We start from the raw sequence: 25,259 nt of genomic DNA on the forward strand, positions 1-25,259 counted from the left end.
AAATAATTTATTGAGTTTTGAAAAATGCATTTGATATTCAATTTTGTATCCACTTTCCATACTATTTATTCACTTTGTATTTAATAAGTAGTAAGACAAATCATTTTGTCTTTCATAAATGCCACATGTAGTATTTCGCCGTCGATTAAATATTAACATGTACATATCTATAGTGCTGAAAGGACATCAATATCCCTACACGAGGTATCGTCCGGGCGTGGCAGTGTAAATATATATCCCACACCACCAAGTGACGCCCCATATTAAAGCAAAAGATTTATTGTGGCAGGTCAGAGGAAGTTCAGGAATAACAATATTTGTAAACATTATCAACTAACACTTCGGTTTATAGAATTCTTTAACTTTATATTGTATTGACCCCATGTCAAGATGTATTCTTCATTTTAACAAAAAGTCGGTAAAATCCCAGAACTCACCGACACCAAGAAGTAAACGCTTCAATTTTAAGAGTTACGTTGTGTGAATGCATCCTGTGAAAATAATCGATATATATGTATCTTGATGCATGGATGAAAAATGTTGTCCTGCATTTTTTTCCAGTTGTAATCTCTGTCCTGCTTTTTTTTTTTGTGTAAGTTTTACCATGCGTTCCAAACCTTTCGGAAGTTTAAGTAATGGACTTCATTATTATTCTGAGAACCGCTATGATCATAGGATATAAATACTATGTCACAATAAGTATTGCTGATAAAAAAAAGACCATAGGTTTACTTCTATAAATTGTTATTTGGATGGAGAGTTGTCTCATTGGCACTCACACCACATCTTCCTATAAAGCTTTTTGTTCGGTGTGAGCCAAGGCTCCGCGTTGAAGGCCGTACATTGACCTATAATGGTTTACTTCTATAAATTTTTATTTGGATGGAGAGCTGTCTCATTGGCACTCACACCACATCTTCCTATAAAGCTTTTTGTTCGGTGTGAGCCAAGGCTCCGTGTTGGAGGCCGTACATTGACCTATAATGGTTTACTTTTATAAATTGTTATTTGGATGGAGAGTTGTCTCATTGGCACTCACACCACATCTTCCTATAAATCTTTTTGTTCGGTGTGAGCCAAGGCGCCGTGCTGAAGGCCGTACATTGACCTATAATGGTTTACTTTTATAAGTTGTTATTTGGATGGAGAGTTGTATCATTGGCACTTACACCACATCTTCCTATATCTATTATTTTATCACCCCTAACAATTTTCTGGCTGTATATATAAAGGGTAATTACAGGTTAGACAATACTTGGTCATGTTTTATGAAGATTTAAGTCCAAGGCGAAACCGAGGGCTTAAATCTTCATAAAACACGACCAAGTATTGTCTGACCAATTTAGGACATATTAACACTTTCGAGTGAATTTACAAAACTATCCTTTCCCATTGTTATATTCAAACCTAAATAAGAGTTCACTTTTTATAATGAACCAAATGTAAAACATAGGTAATGATCATTTCAATGGGTGAAATGAAGTAGCACTGACATAGTTTGCTTCAGGTAAAATTTAATACTTATATATCTTTAGTTTGTTTTTTTTTTTGAAAAAGCAACACAATGTTATATAAATCTCCTTTTTGAAATTTGATTTTTTTTTTTTATAAATATAAAACTCTCTGTATGAATATTTGAATTCAGACCATTCAACATTAAATTTTACTTTTTATTGATAAATTTAAATGTATTGTGTTTATCCGAAAACAATCCTTTGCTTTATATATCAGCAGTCTGACATTAGGTTTTTTTTTTAAAGAAAAAGAAGATAATTCCCTCAAATGTAAGGTATATAAATTAAATAAATATCATTTTATTTATCTTTTAAATACCTAATTTTTTTTGGTGTATTCTATGCATGTGTACCATTAGAAAATGCATGAAATTTTGCAAAATTCAAAATGTTTTTATTTTAATCTTTGCTCTTTCATCTTTAATCAGTAGGCTATTTTCCCAAGGAAAATGCCTAAGGGGATTGTACACTTCGTTAGTGCAGCTATTAAGAGTTCACTTTCATAATTAACTGACAGTGAAAAGTCATTCATGTATAGTATTTCATAGTGCATGGAAAACCATGTACTATGAAAATTAGAGGGAAAAAAACTGACTTTTCATTGGACGCGAAGGGGTGAGTATGTTCTAAACATTTTTATTTTCAGGAACAGAATGTTTGCAATGTGTAGATGGTAGTATAAGCCCACCAGAGATCCGAAACTTTATACCAAAATATGTGAAAAAATTAAGCAGCCCAGAATGTCCCAACGCAACGCTGGCAACAAATGCAACAAAAGTAATATTTGGCACATGTCCAAATGATCCAACTGACCAACTAAAAAACAGATGTGGTACTCTCAGCGGAAGTGTTAAATTTCTCGGCGCAGGTAATGTCTAACACGCAAGATAAAATTAGGTTTTTGTCAAATTTATTATATTGCTTTAGGCTTATTTGCTGATAAAAATATGAAACTTTCAAAGGGTTTGTATTTTTTAATATTAATTAATTCGAAATACCCGTTTGACTCTGCGGGTCTTGAATGACTGTCTCATTGACAATCATATCACATCTTTTTTTATTAATAAATAATTGAATTTTGGATGTAACGCGTCTTCTGATTGGCTGACGTTGATTTGTTTATCAGCTTATATGCATAATTTTGTCATAAACGTTTTTTCATGATATACACCGGTTTAAAATGGAATTTAGAATTAAATTATAAGAAATGACTGCAATATTTTTCTTTCTATTCGAAAAAGCATGGTAAACCTTGGCTTCGCTTCGGTTGACATATTTTTTCGGGGTAACAATCTGCTCTAACACACTTTCATCGATGTGTTATTTATATAACATTTTGTAACAATGTAACAGCGTTCGTCACAACTATGTCGATTCCGTATAGGAGTTGAGTTATTTTACCAATTTAAACGAATGTGTTCCTGATTAATATTGATCACATGTAGTTTGGTTTAAACCTATTATTCAAATCTTAAGTCTTATTTTCCACTTTCAGAAGCCACGTTGACGTTCTTTATTAGAGATTGTTTTGCGATAAATAAAAACACTGAGTCTGGATGTTCCACAGACCAAAACACCTGGAATGACCAGAAAGCTATCTTTAGAAAGAAATTCGGAGATGATCTTAAAGCATATGGTGTAGAAGTTGGAGATATACAAAATGGAGAGTTCTGTATCAAAAAAGATGGTACCAATAAGTCTCATTAATGTTTTCATCAGTGTGGTTACTAATCATGTAAATGTTGGCACCACTTATTGTATAAATACTAATTGTACAATTACGGTAGCACAGCTGATGAAAGAATAAAAATACTGTCTCCACTTTTTTAAAAGCAAGTTTTGTAAATACGTACCTGATAATTCTCCTCTTACGTCTGTGGGACCAATTTATAATTTTAACAGCAGGGATAGAAAATTCAAAAAGCTTTGTTCTCATACTAATATCTGCATTTGTGTTCTGGGTATTTATCTATGTCTATTTTGGTAATAAAGCTTCCAATATCAATATATATTTTATTTTACTGTTCAAACTTTTGTCTGTGTCTATGTCTGTCCCTCTTTGTTCATGGATTTCTTTATGGAGCCTTGAAGCTCCATATGAAGCCAAACATACTTTGAACGTGTGGTTCCGAGTATCATGGTGTCTTTAAAAGAGCCTTGTTGTTTCACTTGAAGATACAGATAATTAAATAGTTCATAGTTTCTTTTATAGATTCTTGCTTCTAGAGAAAGGTACAGATATCTAAAATCTTGTAGTTTGTAGTTCTTGATTTATTTGATAGAGCCGTTTTACCTGATACTTAACCACTGAACTAAGAATTACATTATAGCAAAGATGGGATTATCTCAGCGTGTTACAAGTGTTAACAAGACTTTGACGTTAAGGTGGTACCCAACACCTTCAGTAAAAATAATTTGGCTCGTTTAATTTTCATAAAATGTAGTATTTACTTTGACCCTTTAACAAAAATATAAAAATTTCAAAAATTTTGAACCAACTGTTTTGTCAGAAAAAATACACTGGTTATAGAGCAGTTTGACAAACACCAATTTTGATCATTGAGAAGCTTAATATTCCCTTTACAACACGTGGAATTAAAACGTTTAGGTGACTTTACAGAGTTATCTCCCTGTAGTGTAAAGTACCACATATTGCGTCTCAAATGGTAACGTCAATTTTTTACGTTTTACGGCGATTAATTATTTGGGATAAGTTTTGTATTTTGTTTGCAATTTTTGTTTTGCATATCAATATGGATACTTCTCATTATAATGTTTTGTACTGAATATGCATAGAATATTTCCCAATGAAAGTAACGTAAGCAACAAACAACAAAATATATCGTATTTGGGTAATGCATAAGCTATATGAAATGAGAAGATATATACGCTATGATGAGTGCCAATGAGACAACTCTCTACCAGAGATCAATTGCCATAAAACGTAATAAAGTGCAATGTTTTCCCATTTAGATCCGAAAAGGAGGAGGATATATATTTTTCTTTAATATAAAGAGTTTGTCGGAAATTACAAGTTCAACGGGTCTTGCTTATAAAGTTCACTATACTTTCTTTAATAACGGTACAATTAGATGATGAAATGAAACGATTGTCAGAAAAAAAGGTTAATTATAATTCATCTCATATGTTTATAAACTTTGTATGATGTGGAGAGGTATGTAGCCACGCTTTAGGTCCAATTTTATTTTCACTTTCAATTCTATACACATGAATCTTATTGCAGAGAAACAAAAAAAAATCGCAGTCAGTTTACGCTTCCCAAATTTGAAAATTTGGTAAAGATGATTATTTTGTTATCCTCTTGTGATACAAAACTTTTTCACAACCTCATCTAAACGAATAAAACCAGTCATTGGATTTTATTTAATACTTAGTGGTCTTGTTAATAGTATCTGACTGAAGGTATTAATGAAGTTGTTAATTTGTTTTCCTACGTGATGATAAATACATACAGTCCTGCCCACAGCATAATTCTTCAACGCATAATGCCTACTACCAAAAATCGGATATGTATATCATGATCCCTTACATTTTTGATGGAAAGATTCAAAGAAAGTTTTAAGAGATATAGTTGATACCTCAATAACTTTCTTTCTGGGTTTTATTTCACCGGGTGAAGGATGTATTTGTATTAAGTACTCCAGATAAATAAAGCTAAACATGACAGTCAGCATTGTTCCTTTAATTTTTAACTATATTTGTGAAAAACATAAAAAATATGAAGCTCCAACATAAGACCCACAATTCATCAAAGGTACGAAGCTTACAGTTTTCTAGATGACCGTACAGTAAAGATCAATGCTACGAGCAAAATTTCTTTTTATAGTCTAACCAATCAACAGTTAAGATACTTATATCCAATTGTATTTTTTTTTACTGAATGCAAATTTGCTTTACGAGTGATTACAATTTTGTCACCCGTTTCCGTTCCTTTCGGTATCTTGATATCCCCCAGTTTTACGATGATTTTTATTTTATATGTATACCTTCAAAATATTTAGCGTTAATAATACTATTGAAAGAATGCACACTGTGCTTATAAAAAAGAAGATGTGGTATGATTGCCAATGAAACAACTGTCCACAAGAGACCAAAATAACACAGAAATTGACAACTATATGTCACTGTACGGCCTTCAACAATGAGCAGTTGTGCGTAATGTATATGCCTATAGTGGGAAATGTTGCCTGCATCATCAGGACAAGAATAAATTAACACTATATATATATGTGTGTTCTGCGAGGTATGACTGCCAAATATAAGACAGGTACCGTATACACATTATTGGCATCTATAGACCCTCCGCAGAGAACATCAAATTCTTATTTTTGAATGCAAAGACTAGGCCGTCATAATTCAAATGAAAAAAAACTTATGCGCGTTTTTAATTTAGATAGATATAGGAAGATGTGGTGTGAGTGCTAATATATATAATTCCTAAACTGAAATAATAAACTTTTTTAATATTCTTATGAAAAATAATTCATTTTTCTTGGTAGTATATTTTATATCTTTTGATAGGCACTGATGTCATGCGACTATCGATACTTCAAATCGTGAACATCACTATTGTTTCAATATTATTTCTACTTTGTGTCTCTATTACGTATGTTTGTTGGAAATATGAAGTATCTTGCACAAAGAGAGAAAGGAGAACAGTTCATTCAACACACCACAATGTATCTGGAAACCATGCACATCAAGGAGAGGCTCACGAGTACGTTGAAGTAGATGATGGATGTTTGAATCGAGAATCCTCAATATACTATATTCATCGCACGAGAAACAGTGGACGTTCTACTAGGGGTAGTGGCATTTGTGGAGAAGACAGTGACGGATATTTGAATCCCTATCATGCGCTTATATCAAATGAAATCGAGATGGAGTATGCTTAATATATACTAAGCAATCATGCACATGAACCAGTTTTATACATGTTCAAGAGAACACAGTTGATTTCTAAAATCAGTAGAGCAAATTTACTGATCAGAACTAGTTTTTAATGTTTGTTCTGTTAAATCGATATTCGTTTCTTAGCATGTGTATCCGCCGCAAACACTGTTAGTTCGCCAAGATTCCTTTGAAGGACATATTGTAACGTGATGTCATCAACGTTTTGTCATGGTTTTCTACGGTTTAAAATGGAATTTAGAATTAAATTATAAGAAATGACTGTAATATTTTTTCTGTCTATTCGAAATAACATAAAAAATGTGGTCCACACTGTTAAATAACCCGCTACGCGCGTTATTCAGTGTGCACCAAATTGTTTATGTTATTTCTTCATAGACAGAAAAAAAATTACAGTCATTCCTTAATTGTAAAGTGTTTAACGGTTTGATTAAACAATCCAAATATGCTAACTAAAACTTGACATCCTTTATTAAACATTTATATATATATGTCGTGTACAAGTTGCGATTTTGTACAGGTTATAAAATGTACAAAAATATTGTATATGTTATAACTTGTATAATGCAAACATACAAGTAATAGTTAACATGTACAAAAGTACCTCGTACATTATAACCTGTACAAAATATTGCTTAAAAATGGGTTTAACTTGTACAAAATCGAAAATAAGGATGTTTCTATTATCGCAACAGATGTTATTAACCTCAATAGTATTTTCATAACTTTTTTATATTCCTTCATGTTAGTGTGTTTTGTCTTTTTTTGGTACAATTAATGTCCAGGGGTTGGTATTACGAAGCATTCCTAAGACTTGTCATAAGATATATCTTAGGGCATGTCTTATGATCCTCTTATAACTATCTATGAACATATCTTTATTTGATGAATTATAATTGTGAGTGTCCACTTTGAGGGCAAAAGTAAATAATTTTATTCTAGTTGACACTAAAAGACATTAGAGGAAAACCAGGACAGATGTGTCTACAAATAGAATTGGGAATGGAAATGGGGTATGTGTCTAAAAGACAACAACCAGACCATGGAGCAGACGACATCCAAAGGACACAAATACATGCTTTCAAAGTAGAGGATGTATATTTTCAACATCAAAATTACATTCGCCTCATGCAATGATCTTATAGTTTATAAAACAAAATTAAGTTATAAATTTACATAAGTCATGCTGAAGGCCAAAAATGTCGAAGAGTAGATCCAAAGATATTGATAATGAAGCGTGGTCCCATGAAAACTGTTTCACCTCTCTCTTGCTTTTACAGAGTAAGCATATAGACATTGTTTTAGTCTTTGCATGCTATAAAACGAGTGGGAGGAGTATTGCCCAAAATTATTAGGCATCGTTCTTAAAATTTTTGGAAGAATTTAGTTACTAGTATCTAATGTAATTGTCATTAAGGATATGATGCAAGCTTTTAGTAAATAGTGTAACACTTATTTAAGCCATGATGGACTATATAAAACATACAATTACATGAAAACACATTTTGCCAACATAAGTCATAAAACATATATTTCTGAAACTTTGTGGTCATTGTCCTCTACAGAAAAAGACACGTTCTGGCCTATTTATTGTTGTTCTTTATGCATTGGTGAATTTAAAAGTCTATTTTACTTCATTAAAATTTATCTTAAATTTTGTACAAGTTAAAACCATTTTTAAGCAATATTTTCTACAGGTTATAACATGTATGAGATCCAGTTCCAGACTAAGTATAAATATAAATTAATTTTAATATAACCCTCAGGAACCCTCACAATAAATCTAAATGACAGTTTACTTCAGTAACTTGCAAAAAATAAATAATTAGAATATAATTACATATATTATTATTTGATTAAATCTTACCTAAAAATGCATGGTTTAAATAAAAGTGTTAAAGTACATTTAGGTGAAATTGATCAAGCAATAGCTAATTCAAAAGACTAGAACTACGTAAATTACACTTTATTTCAAAATATAACATGTACAAAATATACATAAATTTTGCATACACTTAATATATATATCCCGGCGAGGGAAGAACCAAAAATTTGCGAAAGCAAATTTACAGATCTAACATTGTTGGGTTGATGTTTAGACGAGTTGTATATACATTATGTACACAGCCATGTATCACCATCATTGATGGCGATCCGATGGATACATCTGTTGTAGGGTTGTCACTGACTCAGACGTACTTATGAATATAATTATTTTCTGTGACTGTATCTTACATTAATTTGTAGGATCCTTTACTATAGATAATTTAGCTGATCTGTAACAATAACATCTTCATGCCTTATATATCATGTACTGTAGTACGCCGCTAGATTAAAACTGACGTGGAAAGGTAACACATGGCCAGCGAAAGCTCTTTTTTTGAGAGCCCAGGTGGTCGTGTGGTCTAGCGGGACGGCTGCAGTGCAGGCGATTTGGTGTCACGATATCACAGTATCATGGGTTCGAATCCCGGCGAGGGAAGAACCAAATATTTGCGAAAGCAAATTTACAGATCTAACATTGTTGGGTTGATGTTTAGACGAGTTGTATATACATTATGTACACAGCCATGTATCACCATCATTGATGGCGATCCGATGGATACATCTGTTGTAGGGTTGTCACTGACTCAGACGTACTTATGAATATAATTATTTTCTGTGACTGTATCTTACATTAATTTGTAGGATCCTTTACTATAGATAATTTAGCTGATCTGTAACAATAACATCTTCATGCCTTATATATCATGTACTGTAGTACGCCGCTAGATTAAAACTGACGTGGAAAGGTAACACATGGCCAGCGAAAGCTCTTTTTTTGAGAGCCCAGGTGGTCGTGTGGTCTAGCGGGACGGCTGCAGTGCAGGCGATTTGGTGTCACGATATCACAGTATCATGGGTTCGAATCCCGGCGAGGGAAGAACCAAAAATTTGCGAAAGCAAATTTACAGATCTAACATTGTTGGGTTGATGTTTAGACGAGTTGTATATATATATATATATATATATATATATATATATATATATATATAATTTATAAAATGTAGATGTCTAATAAAAAAGAGCAAATACTTAGTATCAGACATTAACTGCTATAAATATAAAATTTCAATCATTAGTATCACAGATAAGAGACAGGGAAGTTTTTCAGGATTAAAAATTGTTTGTTCGATAGGATACATATTGTTCATTCAATTGCGTTTTATGTATGTTTTTTTTAATAATGTTTTAAGTCACTTTCATAAATTATATTTAGGTGATTTCAGTATAAAATAGCAATCGGCCAAGATATACATGAAATATTTTACACTGGACATTAAGTGAGCAGAACCAAAAGAACATATTTTCTTCATTATACTACCATTGAACTGATAATAATAATGACTGTCACTGATTGATTGATTTTTGTGTGTGTGTGAAAACCACTTTCGTCAATATAAGCTTTTAGTGGCAGCCATTTTTATGGGTGGAGGAACGGGGAATTTATTGAGAAACCTGTTGCATGAAAGCTAGCAATCCTATTCGATTAAAATTTGGAGACAAACACACCTGCAACGTGTGGATCTCGAATTCACAACCTTGAAGTTGACAGGCTAATAATACAGCAGTAAAACCACTTTGGCCACTTGGCCATCGAGGCACTTTTCTCCCCGATATTATCTGACCATTAGTCAATATTTCATCATAGGTCTTCATTCATTCATTACGTTAATGAATTCTTAGCTTTTTTGTAAAAGGGTTAAAAACAATACGATTAAAATTGAGTATGGAAATGGGGAATGCGTCAAAGAGACAACAAAGAGCGAAAAACAGCCAAAGGCCACCACTTAGTCTTCAATACAGCATGAAATCCAGACGCGGATCTCCTTCAAGTATTGTCAACTTTTACTAATATAACCTTGATTATTGTTTTTATCAATCTTAATGTAACAATCACCAACAAATTAATCAATTCACCCATTGTGACTGATAACAGATCCTCATTTTTTTATAAATCAGTTTTAAACAAAAATAGTGTCCACAGTACACATTTGCCCAACTCACTATCATTTTCTATGTTCAGTTGACCATGATATTGGGGTTAACGTTAAAACTCTAATTTGGCATGAAAATTAGAAAGATCATATACTAGGGACCATGTACACTACCTTTCAAGTTGAATGGACTTCAAATTCATCAAAACCAACCTTGAACAAAATCTTTAACCTCAAATGGGACAGACAGACAGATGTAGGTGGGGCATAAAAAGAGGAGTCATTCGTTGAGGAAAACTCATAAAAAAGTATGAAAAAAACAAAACAACACTACATGGAATACTTAAGTTTGATCAATATGAACTCAGTCAAAAATGTTCAAAGATGAAATCAGACAATTCCCTTGAACCTCCATTTAATAATGTGGAATTCTACAAAATATATCCGATCTTGCTTCAAAACTTTGTAGATCTTCTTGTGGTTTTTTGTGCAAATTAGTTTAAACATATTAATTTATAGTGGATTGGGAAACAAGTTTGCTACTTAAATTAATCCCTTTCCACTTTGTGGGCGCAATTGCTGTCTTGTAGCGGCACTAGCCTGTCCTTTTTCGAAATTTTCAAGGGTGTCTTTAATGTGCAAGAGATATTGCTCTCTCTTAACACGGGTCAGCCATTTATCGCCGTCCCCCTTCCAACTGACTATCATCGTTTCCTCAAGACCATACTCGCAAATGGTGTCAAGGGAGAGCCGAAAATTCAGTCCCTGAAATTTTCATACCGGAACAGGAGTCGAACCAGGAACCTTTGTGTAAGTAGTCTGATGCATTAACCAGTACACCTCGGCTCTGACTAATTAACAAACATTCTATTTTGATCTGCTTTATTTATTCATTATAGGAAGAATTGTACCCTAAGCTGACATTACATTCAGTAACAAATTCTAAACTATATTAGATAACAACTAACAATAAAAAATGTAAAAATACATAAAAATACAGTGCAACCTTTCTTAAATAAAAATAATTGGTTTTATTTCAAAGTTTTGTTTTGATATGTAAGGAATGACTGTAATATTTTTTCTGTCTATGAAGAAATAACATAAAAAATTTGGTGCACACTGAAAAACGCGCGTAGCGGGTTATTTAACAGTGTGCACCACATTTTTTATGTTATTTCGAATAGACAGAAAAAATATTACAGTCATTTCTTATAATTTAATTCTAAATTCCATTTTAAACCGTAGAAAACCATGAAAAAGCGTTGATGATGTCACAGTCACATGACTAAATTATGTCTATGGGCTCATAACAAAATAACGTCCGCCAATCAGAAGATGCGTTACATCCAAAATTAAATTATTCATTGATAACTGAGTAAGTTTTATTTTTTATACACAAGTCTTCCTCTAAGATTTACATGTAGTACATGTAGTTTGTAACATGTTAAATTAAATACATTTTATAATTTCAATTTAAGTCAAATTTAAACAAATTTTTTCGTAAAGGAATTGTTTTTTGTATGTACTATAGAAAGTCATGGTTTTGTATTCAATATTCAATATTAAATTAAAAACATAAAAATATCACAATTATAAAAAATTACAATTTTCAAAATATGAATTAAAAATGCAAATGTTGTTTCTTTTCAATTTTTAAGAATAACAAAAGTCATCTAATAACTTTCTCTATGTAAATATATTTCATATAAATATACATAATATATACTATTTGAATTTATACAAATACAAGTACTAAATAAAGAAAATGGAATTTCATATTAAAACATATAGAAAAACATTGTAAAATGGGAAAGTTAAACAATAAAAAAAAATGCCATTTTATATGCATTCATCCTTGATGTATTATGCTTGTATATGGGTTAAAAAATTCCCTAATATCACATTATTATCACATGACAAAAAAATGTTAATCAAATTTGATTTTAATTCAAGAGTTCATATCTAAACAAATGTAAAAATATGGACGGAACACTATAATAAATTGTAAGTTATCATTGAATGGTTAACTGCAAATTATAGTTCACATATGTAAGATCACAAAAACATATTATGTAAGATCATAAGATAAATTACTTGCACCACTGTGACAATATCCTTTAAACTGTAACTCAAAATTTCTGACAGAAATAAATTTCATACATATTTTCCTATACACTTGTACCAAACTTAAAGAGTAAAATTGAGGAAGGAAATGGGGGATTTGTCAAAGCGAAAACAACCCGACCATAGAGCAGACAACAACCGAAGGCCACCAATGGGTCTTCAATGTAGCGAGAAACTCCCCAACCCGGAGGCGTCCTTCAGCTGGCCCCTAAAAAACTATGTATACTATAGTACATATCTATCTCTGTACCAAGTTTCATTAAAACCTTTCGAAAAATTTAATGAAAAATTTGTCTTGCATATTTCATTGACAGACAGACAGATTCATTCTCTCCTAAAATGTGTTGTAAGGATAATAATAATATATTCATGATATACTATTTTCTAAATATTGTTGATCAATATTTTACACCAAGTGTAAAGTACTATGTAATGTCCTTTTCTCTTATTATTACTATATCCACAGTTGTTTTTTAGTATAATTTTGCAATGGAACGTGAAGCATTTCTGTTTTTAGGTATTGTAGATTTGTACTGATTAAACTCTGTGCCTTCCCCATCCTTTTTTTCTTTGAACCACCAATAAAAATCTTTATCAAATATGCTTAAATATATTGTATACATATAATGGTTATTAAGACAGAAATCCAACAATTTCTTATTAGAAAAAAGAAAATCTTATATGGTCACATCATTACAGTAACTGATTGAACTCAAGATACATTAAATATAAAGTTCCAGACTAAGTATGAATATAAATTTACTTTAATATAACCCCCACAAAGCCTCACAATAACTTTAAATGACAATTTACTTCAGTAACTTGTGTATACTAAATAATTGAAATATAATATTATTACTTGATAAATTTTACCTAAAAATTCATGGTTTAAATAATAGTGTCAAAGTTCATTCATGTGAAATTGATTAAGCAAAAGCTAACTCCTATTAAAGACTAGAACTACCTAAAATACAATTTATTTCACAAAAAATCATATACAAAATATACAAAAATTACTCATACACTGATCTATATTATTATTTTTTAAAAGTAGACTTCTAATATAAATAGGGGGACAAAATCAGTCATCAATTGCTATAAATATAAAATTTCAACAAACGGTATCACAGATTAGAGATAGGGAAGTTTTTCACAATTAAAAATTACATATAGCACTATAACAATAATACCATTGTTCAAATTTCAATTGGTAATATATCATAAACAATTTGTAAAAGATTTAATCCACACTTAAAGTTTTAAAGTCAATTATCATGTTTACTCATTATAGGAATGTATCATTACTGAGGATGATTCTGCATGAAACAGGGACAGATACAGCCATTTTTCAAAAGGGGGTTCCCAACTCAGGATAAAAAGGAGGGGGGTCCAATTATATGTCCCAATCCTCCAAAAAAAGGGGGGTTCCAAGAACTTCCAACCCCAGAACCTACCCCCTGGATCTGCCACTCATGAACAAAAACAAATGGAATGAGCATGACATCAATGAAAATTGTTTATAGAATATATTACAATAAACCTTTCCCAAGAAAAGCTAAACCTCACAATTAACAACACTGGGAACAATTCTTTGAAAAATAGCAATAGCAAGTAGCACCAAGCCATTAAACAACTTGTCAGAAATTTTACTTGTGTTTGTTCAATCACATCACACATCCCCTGAGATTTCAACACATAATGAAAATTAGATTAAATTGCAGATAAACTGCATTATTACATGTCATTTAAAAATAAATAGTTATCAAAAGTACCAGGATTATAATTTAGTACGGCAGACGCGCGTTTCATCTACATAAGACTCATCAGTGACGCTCAAATCGAAATATTGATAAAGCCAAACATGTACAAAGTTGAAGAGCATTGAGGATCCAAAATTCCAAAAAGTTGTGCCAAATACGGCTAAGGTAATCTATGCCTGGAATAATAAAATCCTTAGTTTTTCGAAAAATTCAAAGTTTTGTAAACAGGAAATTTATAAAAATGAATAAAGCCTTTTTAAAGTGTACTACTTTAGAACATTGAGTCATTAATAATTTCACAGAACAAAATATCAATTTACTAAAAATACAAACAAAGAGGGTGTTGATTTGTGTATGCAAAAAGGTTGATAAGTGATTTTTTGATGAAAGAACATTATTTTTTCATTTCTAGTTAAAAAAAATATATAAAAATGAAATAGCTGGACAGCTACAAATAAAAATACAGAAATGTGTTCCCTTCAATTTTTCATGTTGATTTTAAACCAAATTTCATTTTCTTACATGTTATATACTGATATTTATACATGTATATATATAACACTTTTTAATATAATAAAACAAGTTTTATTTTTCATTTCCATCTTAATTTGTTATACAGAAATTTAAAAAGATAAGGTATGTACTGTATGATTGGAAAGTTGGAAAATTTGCATCTCTTGAAAGAAATTTTGAGAAAATACAAATTAAAACCCTGCAAAGCCTGTATATATAGAATAAACATGAACAATTTTAATATAGATTTAAATACCAAATAAATTTAAAAAAATTAAAACTTTACAAGCAACTACATCCATAAAACATGCCAGTGTTTACATTTCTCTTGAAATTTCATCTGCTCCTACAAATATATCACTAAAAGTAAATGATTTGTCTTGAGTACTCTATATGCAATCATGACAGATAATAAAATATATTATAATTTACAAATTAAGGTATAAGAGAAATTTTATACCGTTCTAAATAGACCCAATTAAAAACAAGTATGGCCATCATTGCCGTGAAAATTACAATAAAACTGCCTTAAGTTATCTTTAAAAAGACACAGACAAAATATTCCCTCTTTAAAGCTGTCTTTCATTAGTTGTTGTTTTATATCATTTCAAAATTCCATGAAGAATTGATCAAAACATAACTTGATATATTCTACAAAGCATGAATGGAGAGACATACAGTATAACAACTCCCTTTATATCAAAGGGACTTATAAAATATAACAGATGAAAAAAGAACATGAAAAAAATCATCTTTTTGATGATATATAAACAATGTATTTCTCAAAATTTAAGAAAAAAAAATATTCCCTGTTCTCTTGTACGAATAAAGGATTTTTCTGAAACACTTATTAAGATTTTTTTATTATTTTCTCAATGAAAAATAAAGTATTAATATCGTACAAAAAATGCATTTAAATAAGCACCCACAGAAAACAACTGTTGACTTCAGTACAACTTAAGCCATGGAGTCATCTGAATGTTTTAATCTATATCTTCTATCAGAAGACATAGGAAGCTCGTTGATGAATTCTCCTCTGGGTCCTTTGACGGTGATATGTGAAGAAGAAATAGCAGAATGTTTGGAAGAACGTCTAGTTCTCTCTGATATAGGAAGCTCTGTAAAGACTTGGCCCTGAGGTCCTTTCACTTTAAAATATATTGGTCTGTAAAAGATAAAGCAGTATATCAAAACTATTGCATATATTATGCTTATTTTATTCAATTCAATTAGGTTAACTTTGTTTTCAAATATTCAAATGCATGCAAAAAAACAAATAATGTTACTTAATGTTAATACATGTATACCCAAAATTTTAAATCCTCTCTGAGGCTGACTTACAATTTTAAAGGTTATGAACATTTTTTCAAAACTTAAATAATTCCAATTACAAAATATATAATAAAACAAGGGTGTGTCCATAGGAATCAGATGCATTGGCTATACTATATGCAAGGTCAATGCACTAATTCATACCTGCTGTGTGACATTTGTTTCTGTATGTTAATTGTCGTTAGAGATTGCTTGGGTGTTTGAATGCTCTTATTTTTTAATAACAAACAGAAATTTGGTAACTCCAATCAGTGCAAATTAATCCAGCCTAATTTGAGCTTTATCTGTGTTTGGTTGTTATAAGCATTGTGTATTAGTTTCATAACATTTAGTTGAGACAATGTAAAGTAAGAGTGTGGGAACTGCAAATTCACCAATTTTCCTATCTATGAAGGGACATAACACAAGCATAGAGAAAAAGTGATGCCACCCAAATCCCAACTTGATCTATGTTTAGATATCATATAGTTATCAAAGGTACCAGGATTATAATTAAGTATGCCAGATGCGCGTAATAAGCATTGTATATAAGTTTTGGAACATTTGGTAGTGGCAAAGTACATGTAAACTTAGAGTGCAGAAACTGCAAATTCCAAATTTTCCAATTTATAAAGGGACATAACTCAAGCACAAAGATGCCATCCAAATTCAAACTTGATCTGTGTTTGGTGGTAATAATCATTGTATATAACTTTCAAAACATAGTTGTTGCAAAGTATAGTTAGAGCGTGGAAAGGACAAATTTGCCAAATTTTCCCATTTATAAAAGGAACATAACTCAAGAACAGTGAAATTGAGGCCAATCAAATTTGAACATGATCTAGCCCTTTTTGGTAGTAATAAGCATTTTGTAAAAGTTTTACAACATTTGGTTGATCCGAACTTAAGAAGGACAATGGACTAAATATGGGATATAGGGACGTTATGTATAAACGGACAAGTATGGTAACTTTAACACTTGCATCAATCCACCGGGCAATAAATATTCAAAACAAAAAAGTATAGACTAGATAACTATGTAATACATTGAAGTAACCTACTTGAAAGCCTATAACATATATCACATTCTAAACACTACTACATTGACGACATTTACTACAAACAATATTGTCTTAATTGATAGGTTATAGCTATAAATTGAATAATTAAACATGGTAATGTCTAGTTAAGGAAGCTCACCTGTCATGGTTTGGAATTTGGTCAGATTTTCGGAATTCTCTGGTTTTATCCATTTGAATGCCTTAACAAATTTTGCCCCATAACCCCCATTTTTCTTTTTATAATTCTTTTACATGTATGATTATAAAATGTCTGTTAAAGTCTTATAAAATTTTATTTATTTTTTAATAGTTTTTGAGGACTGAAACTTGTCAATGATAAAGCTATGAAAAGTCAAGAGAGAACTTTTCCCCGCCAAAATTTCAATGGCTAATATCTCGAAAACAAGCATGGTGACCTTTATATTTTTTTGCTCTTTTGGTTCCTTTATTAATCCCCTATCAATATATGCTAGTGTTTTGAAAAGTTAATTATTTTGAAACTGAGAAGCAAACTCCCTTAATTTGTAATTTTGTATAAATCATGGTAGAAAAGGTATAAAGGACTACAATTCATTAAAATTAGTTGTAAAACTGGAACAAGTGCATTTAAATACTTTAGATATATACCAGTTTAATATACAATGCACTACAGCAAGAATCCAAAAAGTTAAAGTTTGAAAGTTGATTGACGGTGTCAGAAATGCAGTTACACAGAATAAATATTTTATAAATTCAGAAATCAACTTTTTCTTAAGTCTCGCGGTAAATAAGTCAAGTTGAATTAAAGTAATTTATGGAAATATTTTTAAATATTGCCCTTCAATTCATGGCAGCAATTGAAATAAATCTAGGTTAGGGGAGGGTTGGGATCCCGCTAACATGTTTAACCCCGCCACATTATTTATGTATGTGCCTGTCCCAAGTCAGGAGCCTGTAATTCAGTGGTTGTCGTTTGTTTATGTGTTACATATTTGATTTTCGTTCATTTTAATACATAAATAAGGCCGTTAGTTTTCTCATTTGAATTGTTTTACATTGTCTTATCAGGGCCTTTTATAGCTGACTATGCAGTATGGGCTTTGCTCATTGTCGAAGGCTGTACGGTGACCTATAGTTGTTAATGTCTGTGTCATTTTGGTCTTTTGTGGATAGTTGTCTCATTGGCAATCATACCACATTTTCTTTTTTATATATACTAACTAACAATAAACCATCTAATGCAAAGCTCCCTCTAATGTCTAAAGTTGACACATTATGCACAGTTATACTAATAAGGTCAGGCAAAAAAAATCTATTTACAAAAACATTAACAAACAATAAGTATGATAGAAAAAAACATAACTAATAAATGTTTTGTTTTCTATTTTTCATACACAAATTTATATAAGTATATATATTCCTAGAACTGAAAAAAAATATGAAACATTTCACCCTATCTATAAATAAACATATACGAAGTTAAAAGGGTGAAAACAACAACCAAAAAGTTATGTTATATATACACAGTGTTGAACGTTACCTTTTTATACATCAAATTCATTTCTGAAAACACAAAATCACCATTGGAAAATAATCTTACATTTTTAAAATTCAAACAAAGGTGTGAGCCAAGGCTCCGTGTTGAAGGCCGTACATTAACCTATAATGGTTTACTTTTTTTTAAATTGTTATTTGGATGGAGAGTTGTCTCATTGGCACTCACACCACATCTTCCTATATCTAATCCTTTCCAAATAGTTAGGATCATTTTGAAGGACGTTTTTCTTTTGAAACAATCTTTTACTTAGAACAAATACTTGACTTTGTACATGCTACATTTATGACTGCAGTTGTTTTATAGGACAATATTTTCTCTCTAATATCAATTAAAGAAGAACCTGTACCAATTATACCAAAATAAGGATTTATAGTCACTGATCAACAACATTTTAAAGAGACCTATGAGAAACCCTTGACCTAAGTGTACCACACATAACGGTAAACTCCATGGATATATAACTAGTATTGCTTTTTGACTGTGTCAATCCGAGACAAAAATGCATACCAAGCAGGGCCAATAGAAAGTGTTTTACACTATTTAATGACACTTTCTCTCAATTTGATACTAACATTAGCTAAATTAAGAAATTGGTATGACAAATAACTTTACAAATGGAAAATCAGGTCAGCATGAATTTTTATGCAAAAAAAGGATGTTGGCACTTTTAAGATCAATGAAATCCACTCTTCTGTAAAGAGATAGTTTAAGTATGTAAAGTTTCCTGTAGAGAGACAGATTAAGTATATATAGTTAAAGTGGAATGACTAGGGCTACAATTTTAAGATCATACTTGTTGACATTTTTACATTAAAAAATTTACAATCAAACTTACATATATAAATAGAAAAATATATTGTTATTTCAATTACTTTGAATTATCTTACCAACAATCTGGTGATTCAAGTTTTGATGAGTATTATTAAAGTATTAATAAATATTCTTTACAACTAAATTTCCATATTGAATAATCATACAAAATATATTAAATGTGCCCTATTCCTAATAAATATGGTAGGTATTAGTATAATTAAAGCCTATATGCTATAAAAAAGATTTTTTTTTCAAATTGGGATAACTTTGATTTCCCGAAAGTTGATATGACATGTATTATGAAAACCAACCTAATTTTAAAAGTTTTATTAGACAAACATGCATGACTAAGGTTTAGGTTACTATTGCTGATATTTCAATATGAACTTACTAATTCCCGGTGGCCTTAAATGCATGGCTAACCCTCCTTAATAGGGTAAGTTTTTATAATACATTTCATTCCAATTTCCAGAATTCAAAATTATTCCAGATTCAAATAATTCCTTTTTTATATTCTATGATAAAAAAAGTAATATATGAGGGTAGTAATGCCCTTTTACTGCCAGTTGTCAAACAGTAATTTTATGCTACCGTTAGCGTCAAATTGATTAAAATTTTGTCATGATTTGTCAAAATATCCTTACAATGATTCATCAGAAGTCTCAAATAATTATTGTTATCTTTATTTTTGGAGAAAAAATTAACGTGATTCGTCAAAACATTTGATTGTTTTATCGTCTAAAAGAAAGTGCACATTTTATTGTGATGCACCAAAAGGTACCGTTAACGTCATTTGGAAGAAATTTTACCGTGATTCGTCGTGAAGGTACTCCCTTTACCATCCTCATATATATATAATATCCCTTCTCGATGTCTCAGTATCCTCCTCAAGCCGGAGTAAAAAATGGCCTCTACTATTCACTTTTAGCTTGAACAGCAAAAACACTGCTTTTATCAATTTCTAAATAAGCTTTTTTTTTCGAATACAAAACTATTTTCGAGCAGAGATAGAATAATAGTTTCTAAACTGTACTTTATATTTCAAACAAAATTAACCTCTTAAGAAATACTTAGTAAATCATTAAGGACAAGGACATATAACTAACATAAGTCCTTGCATAGGATATTCTACTCAAGTTTAAAATAAACTTATCTATCATTCTAATATGCATCTTAATTAAAATAATCATTGTAGTACGCATATAAGGTGGCACCCAACACCTTCACTTAAATTTATTTGGCTAGTTTAATTTTCATAAAATTTTGACAAAGTATTTACTTTGACCCTTTCACAAAAATATAAAAATTTCAAAAAATTTGAACCAACCAATTGATCAGAAAAAATACACTGGTTATATAACAATTTGACAAACACCAATTTTGATCATTGAGAAGCTTAATATCCTTTTTACAACACAAAGTAATTAAAACATTTAACTAACTTTACAGAGTTATCTCCCTGTAAGGTTAGGTACCACCCTAATGCGAGTCAATATATAATTTACTCATGCACCTCTATGATGAATTAGATACTGTAAATTCATAAATTATTGCAGGGCCAGGCATTTATTATTGCAATTTTGTAATTTTAGACTGAAATATGTTTTTAATTTTTGCGATATTTAGAAAAATCCTGTTTAATTCATCAAAAAAATTTCAAATTATTGCGATTTTAACCCTGTCGCATTTTTCTAAACATCGCAATAAGTTCTGAATTTACAGTATTGAATTTTGATGTTACTCTTGACTTAACCTTAACAAGTTGATTATCAAATTAGTATTTCTACCAAAAATAAGTAAACATGCATAGAATTTAATTAATAGCAATATAAAATATTCATTGAAAATAAAGTTTATATCACGTAATATTATGTATTACCTCTCTTGATCTCTAATTGTATAGTATTGAGGGTCTGAACGGTAAGATGGCTCTTCACTGTAAGGTGGAGGTTCAATATCATCTATAAATACAACGATTAAACAATTATTCCTCAAAAACAATGTTGAGAAAATGGTCATAGGAGTCATTATATGGACATCAGCAATGAACACATACCCTAACTACATGTGATTACCAAAGGCAGAATTGAGGGGGAGGGGGTGGTCCAGAGTGCCAGCCCCCCATCCTTTTGTGCAAAAAAAATTGTTTTCCATAGGCTTCATCTGCAGAGATAGGAAAAACCATGAAATCAAATATCAACAAAAATGTAAGCTTTCCTTAATTCACAAAAAATAATACCCATGAACTAATTTCACTACAATGTCAAACCAGTAAAGGAAGTGAAAGCTAGGGAATTTACATTTAAAGTGGTACCTTACACCTTGACTAAAATTATTTTGGCTCTTCATTTTCAAAATTGTGGACAAAAGATTTACTTTGACTCTTCAACAAACATATTAAAAATAAGAATGTGTTCACAGTACACAGATGCCTCACTAGCACTATCACTGTTTATGTTCAGTGGACCGTGAAATTGGGGTCAAAAATTAATAATTTGGCATTTAAATTTAGAAAGATCAATTCGTAGGGAACAAATGTAATAAGTTTCAAGTTGATTGGACAAAACTAACCTTGACCAAAAACTTAAACCTGAAACAGGACAGACAAACGAACGGATGCACAGACCAGAAAACATAATGCCCCTCTACTATCCTAAGTGTATGGTGGTGAGGCATAAAAAAGAGAAAAAGAAAGAAACCACAAAATCACTAATTTTGATCATTCCAAAGCTTAATATTTCCTTAACAACAGAATGTGATTACAACATTCAGCTTATTTTTACAGAGTTATCTCCCTGAAGTGTCATGCACCAAGAACAAGATGTAAGTAAATGTTATTGATAGCTATTATAACATTACCATCTTCTCGATCTTCCTGTTGATGATGCTTCTTTTTCTTTTTCTTCTTCTTTAACTTCCTTATGGCATTATTATCTATTTCCTCATAGTCATTTTCTTCATCTACCCTATGTCTTCTCTTCTGTTTAGGTGATGATCTTCAATAAAATCAAAAGATTCAATCATAAATGTAAAGTAATATGTGTAGCTATCAGATGTTCAAAGCATTACTTGTGACTGCCAAATCAAAACTATAATAAGGCTGTACGTACTGTCAAATGGACTCTTCAATAAAATTGAAAGTATTATAATAATTTTACCAATCTGGATTAATTTCAAAGAATGACAAAAGAGTCCATGTGCAACAGATGATGCCCCCACTTGTGTATAAAATCATAACGGGTCATAACTTGAGACGTCATCCAAATTCGAACTTAATATGTAAAAGGTTATATATATTCATTGTGTATAAATTCCATTACATTTTGTCGAAGCTAACTAGAAGTTATTGAACATAAATTTTGGGACATACAGATGGAAAAGGGTAACACTAATGGGGATGGTGGGCGGCATTAAATGTCCAATACCTTTGATGTTGTTCTTCATCAACCGGTTGCCATTCATCATCATTCTCCTTCTCCATGTAAACATTTGGTAGTTCTTTATATGGACTCTCTGGTTGTGCTGGATTTTTTATCAGCTCAAATAATTCTTCTTCTAATTTTTCTCTGTCTTTCCTCAAAACAATGGACATATGATGCATATTCTGTAGGTTAAAAAATATTGTAATGTTGGTTTAAAATTGTAGAATGATATATCTCAATGAACACTTCAGGAATTTATTTTCCTACAAATATTTTCATAGGTCTAGATCATTTCACTAAGTATTTTGCACATAGAGAGTAGTGAAGGGAATGTATGATAATTGTGATATACACAGCAGCTTCTGAGCAAACAAATTGATGGTTTTTAATTTCTATAGAATTATTATGCCACAATATTATTTATATTTAGAATGCATGACAAATTTTTGATAAAGGGTAAATTAAAAATACCTTTCTTGATGCTAATTGGACAACAGCAGGCACATCTGGTATGAGGTAGGCAAGTATGAATTTCAGGGCAAACACTATATGCTGAAATAAATAAATACATAAATGAAAAAGATGTGCAATTTAATATCATTTTCTATGTTTTTAACCTTGAATACTGCAGTTTCACCTGTATTTTTTCAAATCTACTGAGGTTTACATTTTACTGTAACAGTTGTTTAAAATATATAATGAAAAACAAAGCAATTACCAATACAAACAATGTTTTTCTGCTACAAAGAGTTTCTCCAACAAATATTGTCTCCTGTAAGGACTTGTACATCATCTCCTGACGATTTATTTCATCATATAAGCTACTCTAGGTCTGAAGAGGTTTTTTTTTAACGATAACAAATATTTTATTCAATCATTTCCTGATATATAAATACCTAAGTAGCCCAGGTCACATACTGAGGGACCCCTGTATTTTAACAGCCTCACTTGACCAGGGAAAATATCAAATGAGTTTATACACTAGTTTTACATACATAATGATATTTGAATAACCAATATAATTGATTTTCACATCTGATAAGCATCACTGTATAAAATCACTATCTTATATCCGGTTCACCGAACAACCATGTGTTGATTAAAAAATCTTTTAATTTTAAAGTTCGGAAAAGCTTTTTTGCTTTTGGATAGTATGTGAATGTCGTCAGCTAACAAAAATTTTCCTTTATCAGAATATAACATTCTTATTGGTTCTGAATATTATTGACATAACTTCTATTTTGATCATTTTATGTACTGTTTAGATTTTAAAGCATCACTTGCATTCAGATATCGCAGATCAAATCTATTCGTTTATAGTGTATTTATGTACGTTTTTTGATTGAGTTAAGCCTTCCAATTAATATTTTATCGTGTGGTTTTTTATGTTGTGATGTTATGCTATTGTTTCAGAAAAAGGGAGAAGGTTTGGATCCATTCAAACGTTTAATCCCGCTGCAAATGTTTGCACCTGTCCTAAGTCAGGAATCTGATGTACATTAGTTGTTGTTTGTGTATGTAATTTATATGTGTTTCTCGTTTCTCGTTTTTTTATTTTATATAGTTGGTTTTCCCTTTTGAATGGTTTTACACTAGTTATTTTGTGGCCCTTTATAGTTTGTTGTTCGGTGTGAGCAAAGGCTCTGTGTTGAAGGCTGTACATTGACCTATAATGGTTTACTTTTTTTAAGTTGTTATTTGGATGGAGAGTTGTCTCATTGGCACTCACACCACATCTTCCTATATCTATCATGTTTAATTCGAGAAACAGTGATTAAATGGTGTTTTTTTTTCTATTTGTGATTTATACATGCACATTTAAAAGATTTATTTTTCCAATAGTATCAATTCATTTAATTGTCCCACTTTTGAAATAACACCTTGGTCAAATCTATTTAAAACACAAACGACTGCATTGTTGATTGTGATTACAATACGTGTACGTGACATTTCAAACGTTGAATTGTTTTCATTTTGAATAATCAGTATTTCGAAAACTCAAACAATAATATTTGCATTTCCTATCAAATTTATCAAAATCAATAGTACTTATATTTATTTTAGTGCAAACAACTTATATCATATCAAAACAATCCTTGAAATTATTTTTAGCCTGCATTCTGAATTTTATGCAAAACATTTATTCAAAATATTAATAAACTTTTAATTTCCTTAGTAACTGTCAGTTTCCCACATTACTGACATTAAAATTACTGCTATTGATGATGTGAAGGTTTGATAATTATTGTTGACTTTACTCCTGTAACCTTAGTTTAACCCCTAAAAATGAATAAG

General features: G+C 30.8%; 1 protein-coding gene across 2 annotated transcripts in view; it reads right to left on the reverse strand.

Annotated features, from left to right (window-relative positions):
• Positions 1–11,288: 11,288 nt before the first annotated feature.
• Positions 11,289–25,259, reverse strand: part of LOC139485981 (anoctamin-7-like) — a 50,771-nt gene continuing 36,800 nt past the window's right edge. The window contains exons 18-23 of one of the 2 annotated variants that reach the window (XM_071270664.1): positions 23,436–23,516; positions 22,968–23,146; positions 22,402–22,538; positions 21,422–21,503; positions 18,712–18,734; positions 15,677–15,985 (exon numbers count right to left, since the gene is read on the reverse strand). In XM_071270664.1, the coding sequence (XP_071126765.1) occupies positions 18,716–18,734; positions 21,422–21,503; positions 22,402–22,538; positions 22,968–23,146; positions 23,436–23,516 (498 nt within the window). In that variant the 3' untranslated portion in view covers positions 15,677–15,985; positions 18,712–18,715. Of the gene's footprint in view, positions 15,986–18,711; positions 18,735–21,421; positions 21,504–22,401; positions 22,539–22,967; positions 23,147–23,435; positions 23,517–25,259 lie in introns of both variants that reach the window. The other variant, XM_071270662.1, reaches the window with a different exon arrangement.

This window comes from Mytilus edulis, chromosome 8, assembly GCF_963676685.1.
Source record: "Mytilus edulis chromosome 8, xbMytEdul2.2, whole genome shotgun sequence".
NCBI lineage: Eukaryota > Metazoa > Mollusca > Bivalvia > Mytilida > Mytilidae > Mytilus > Mytilus edulis.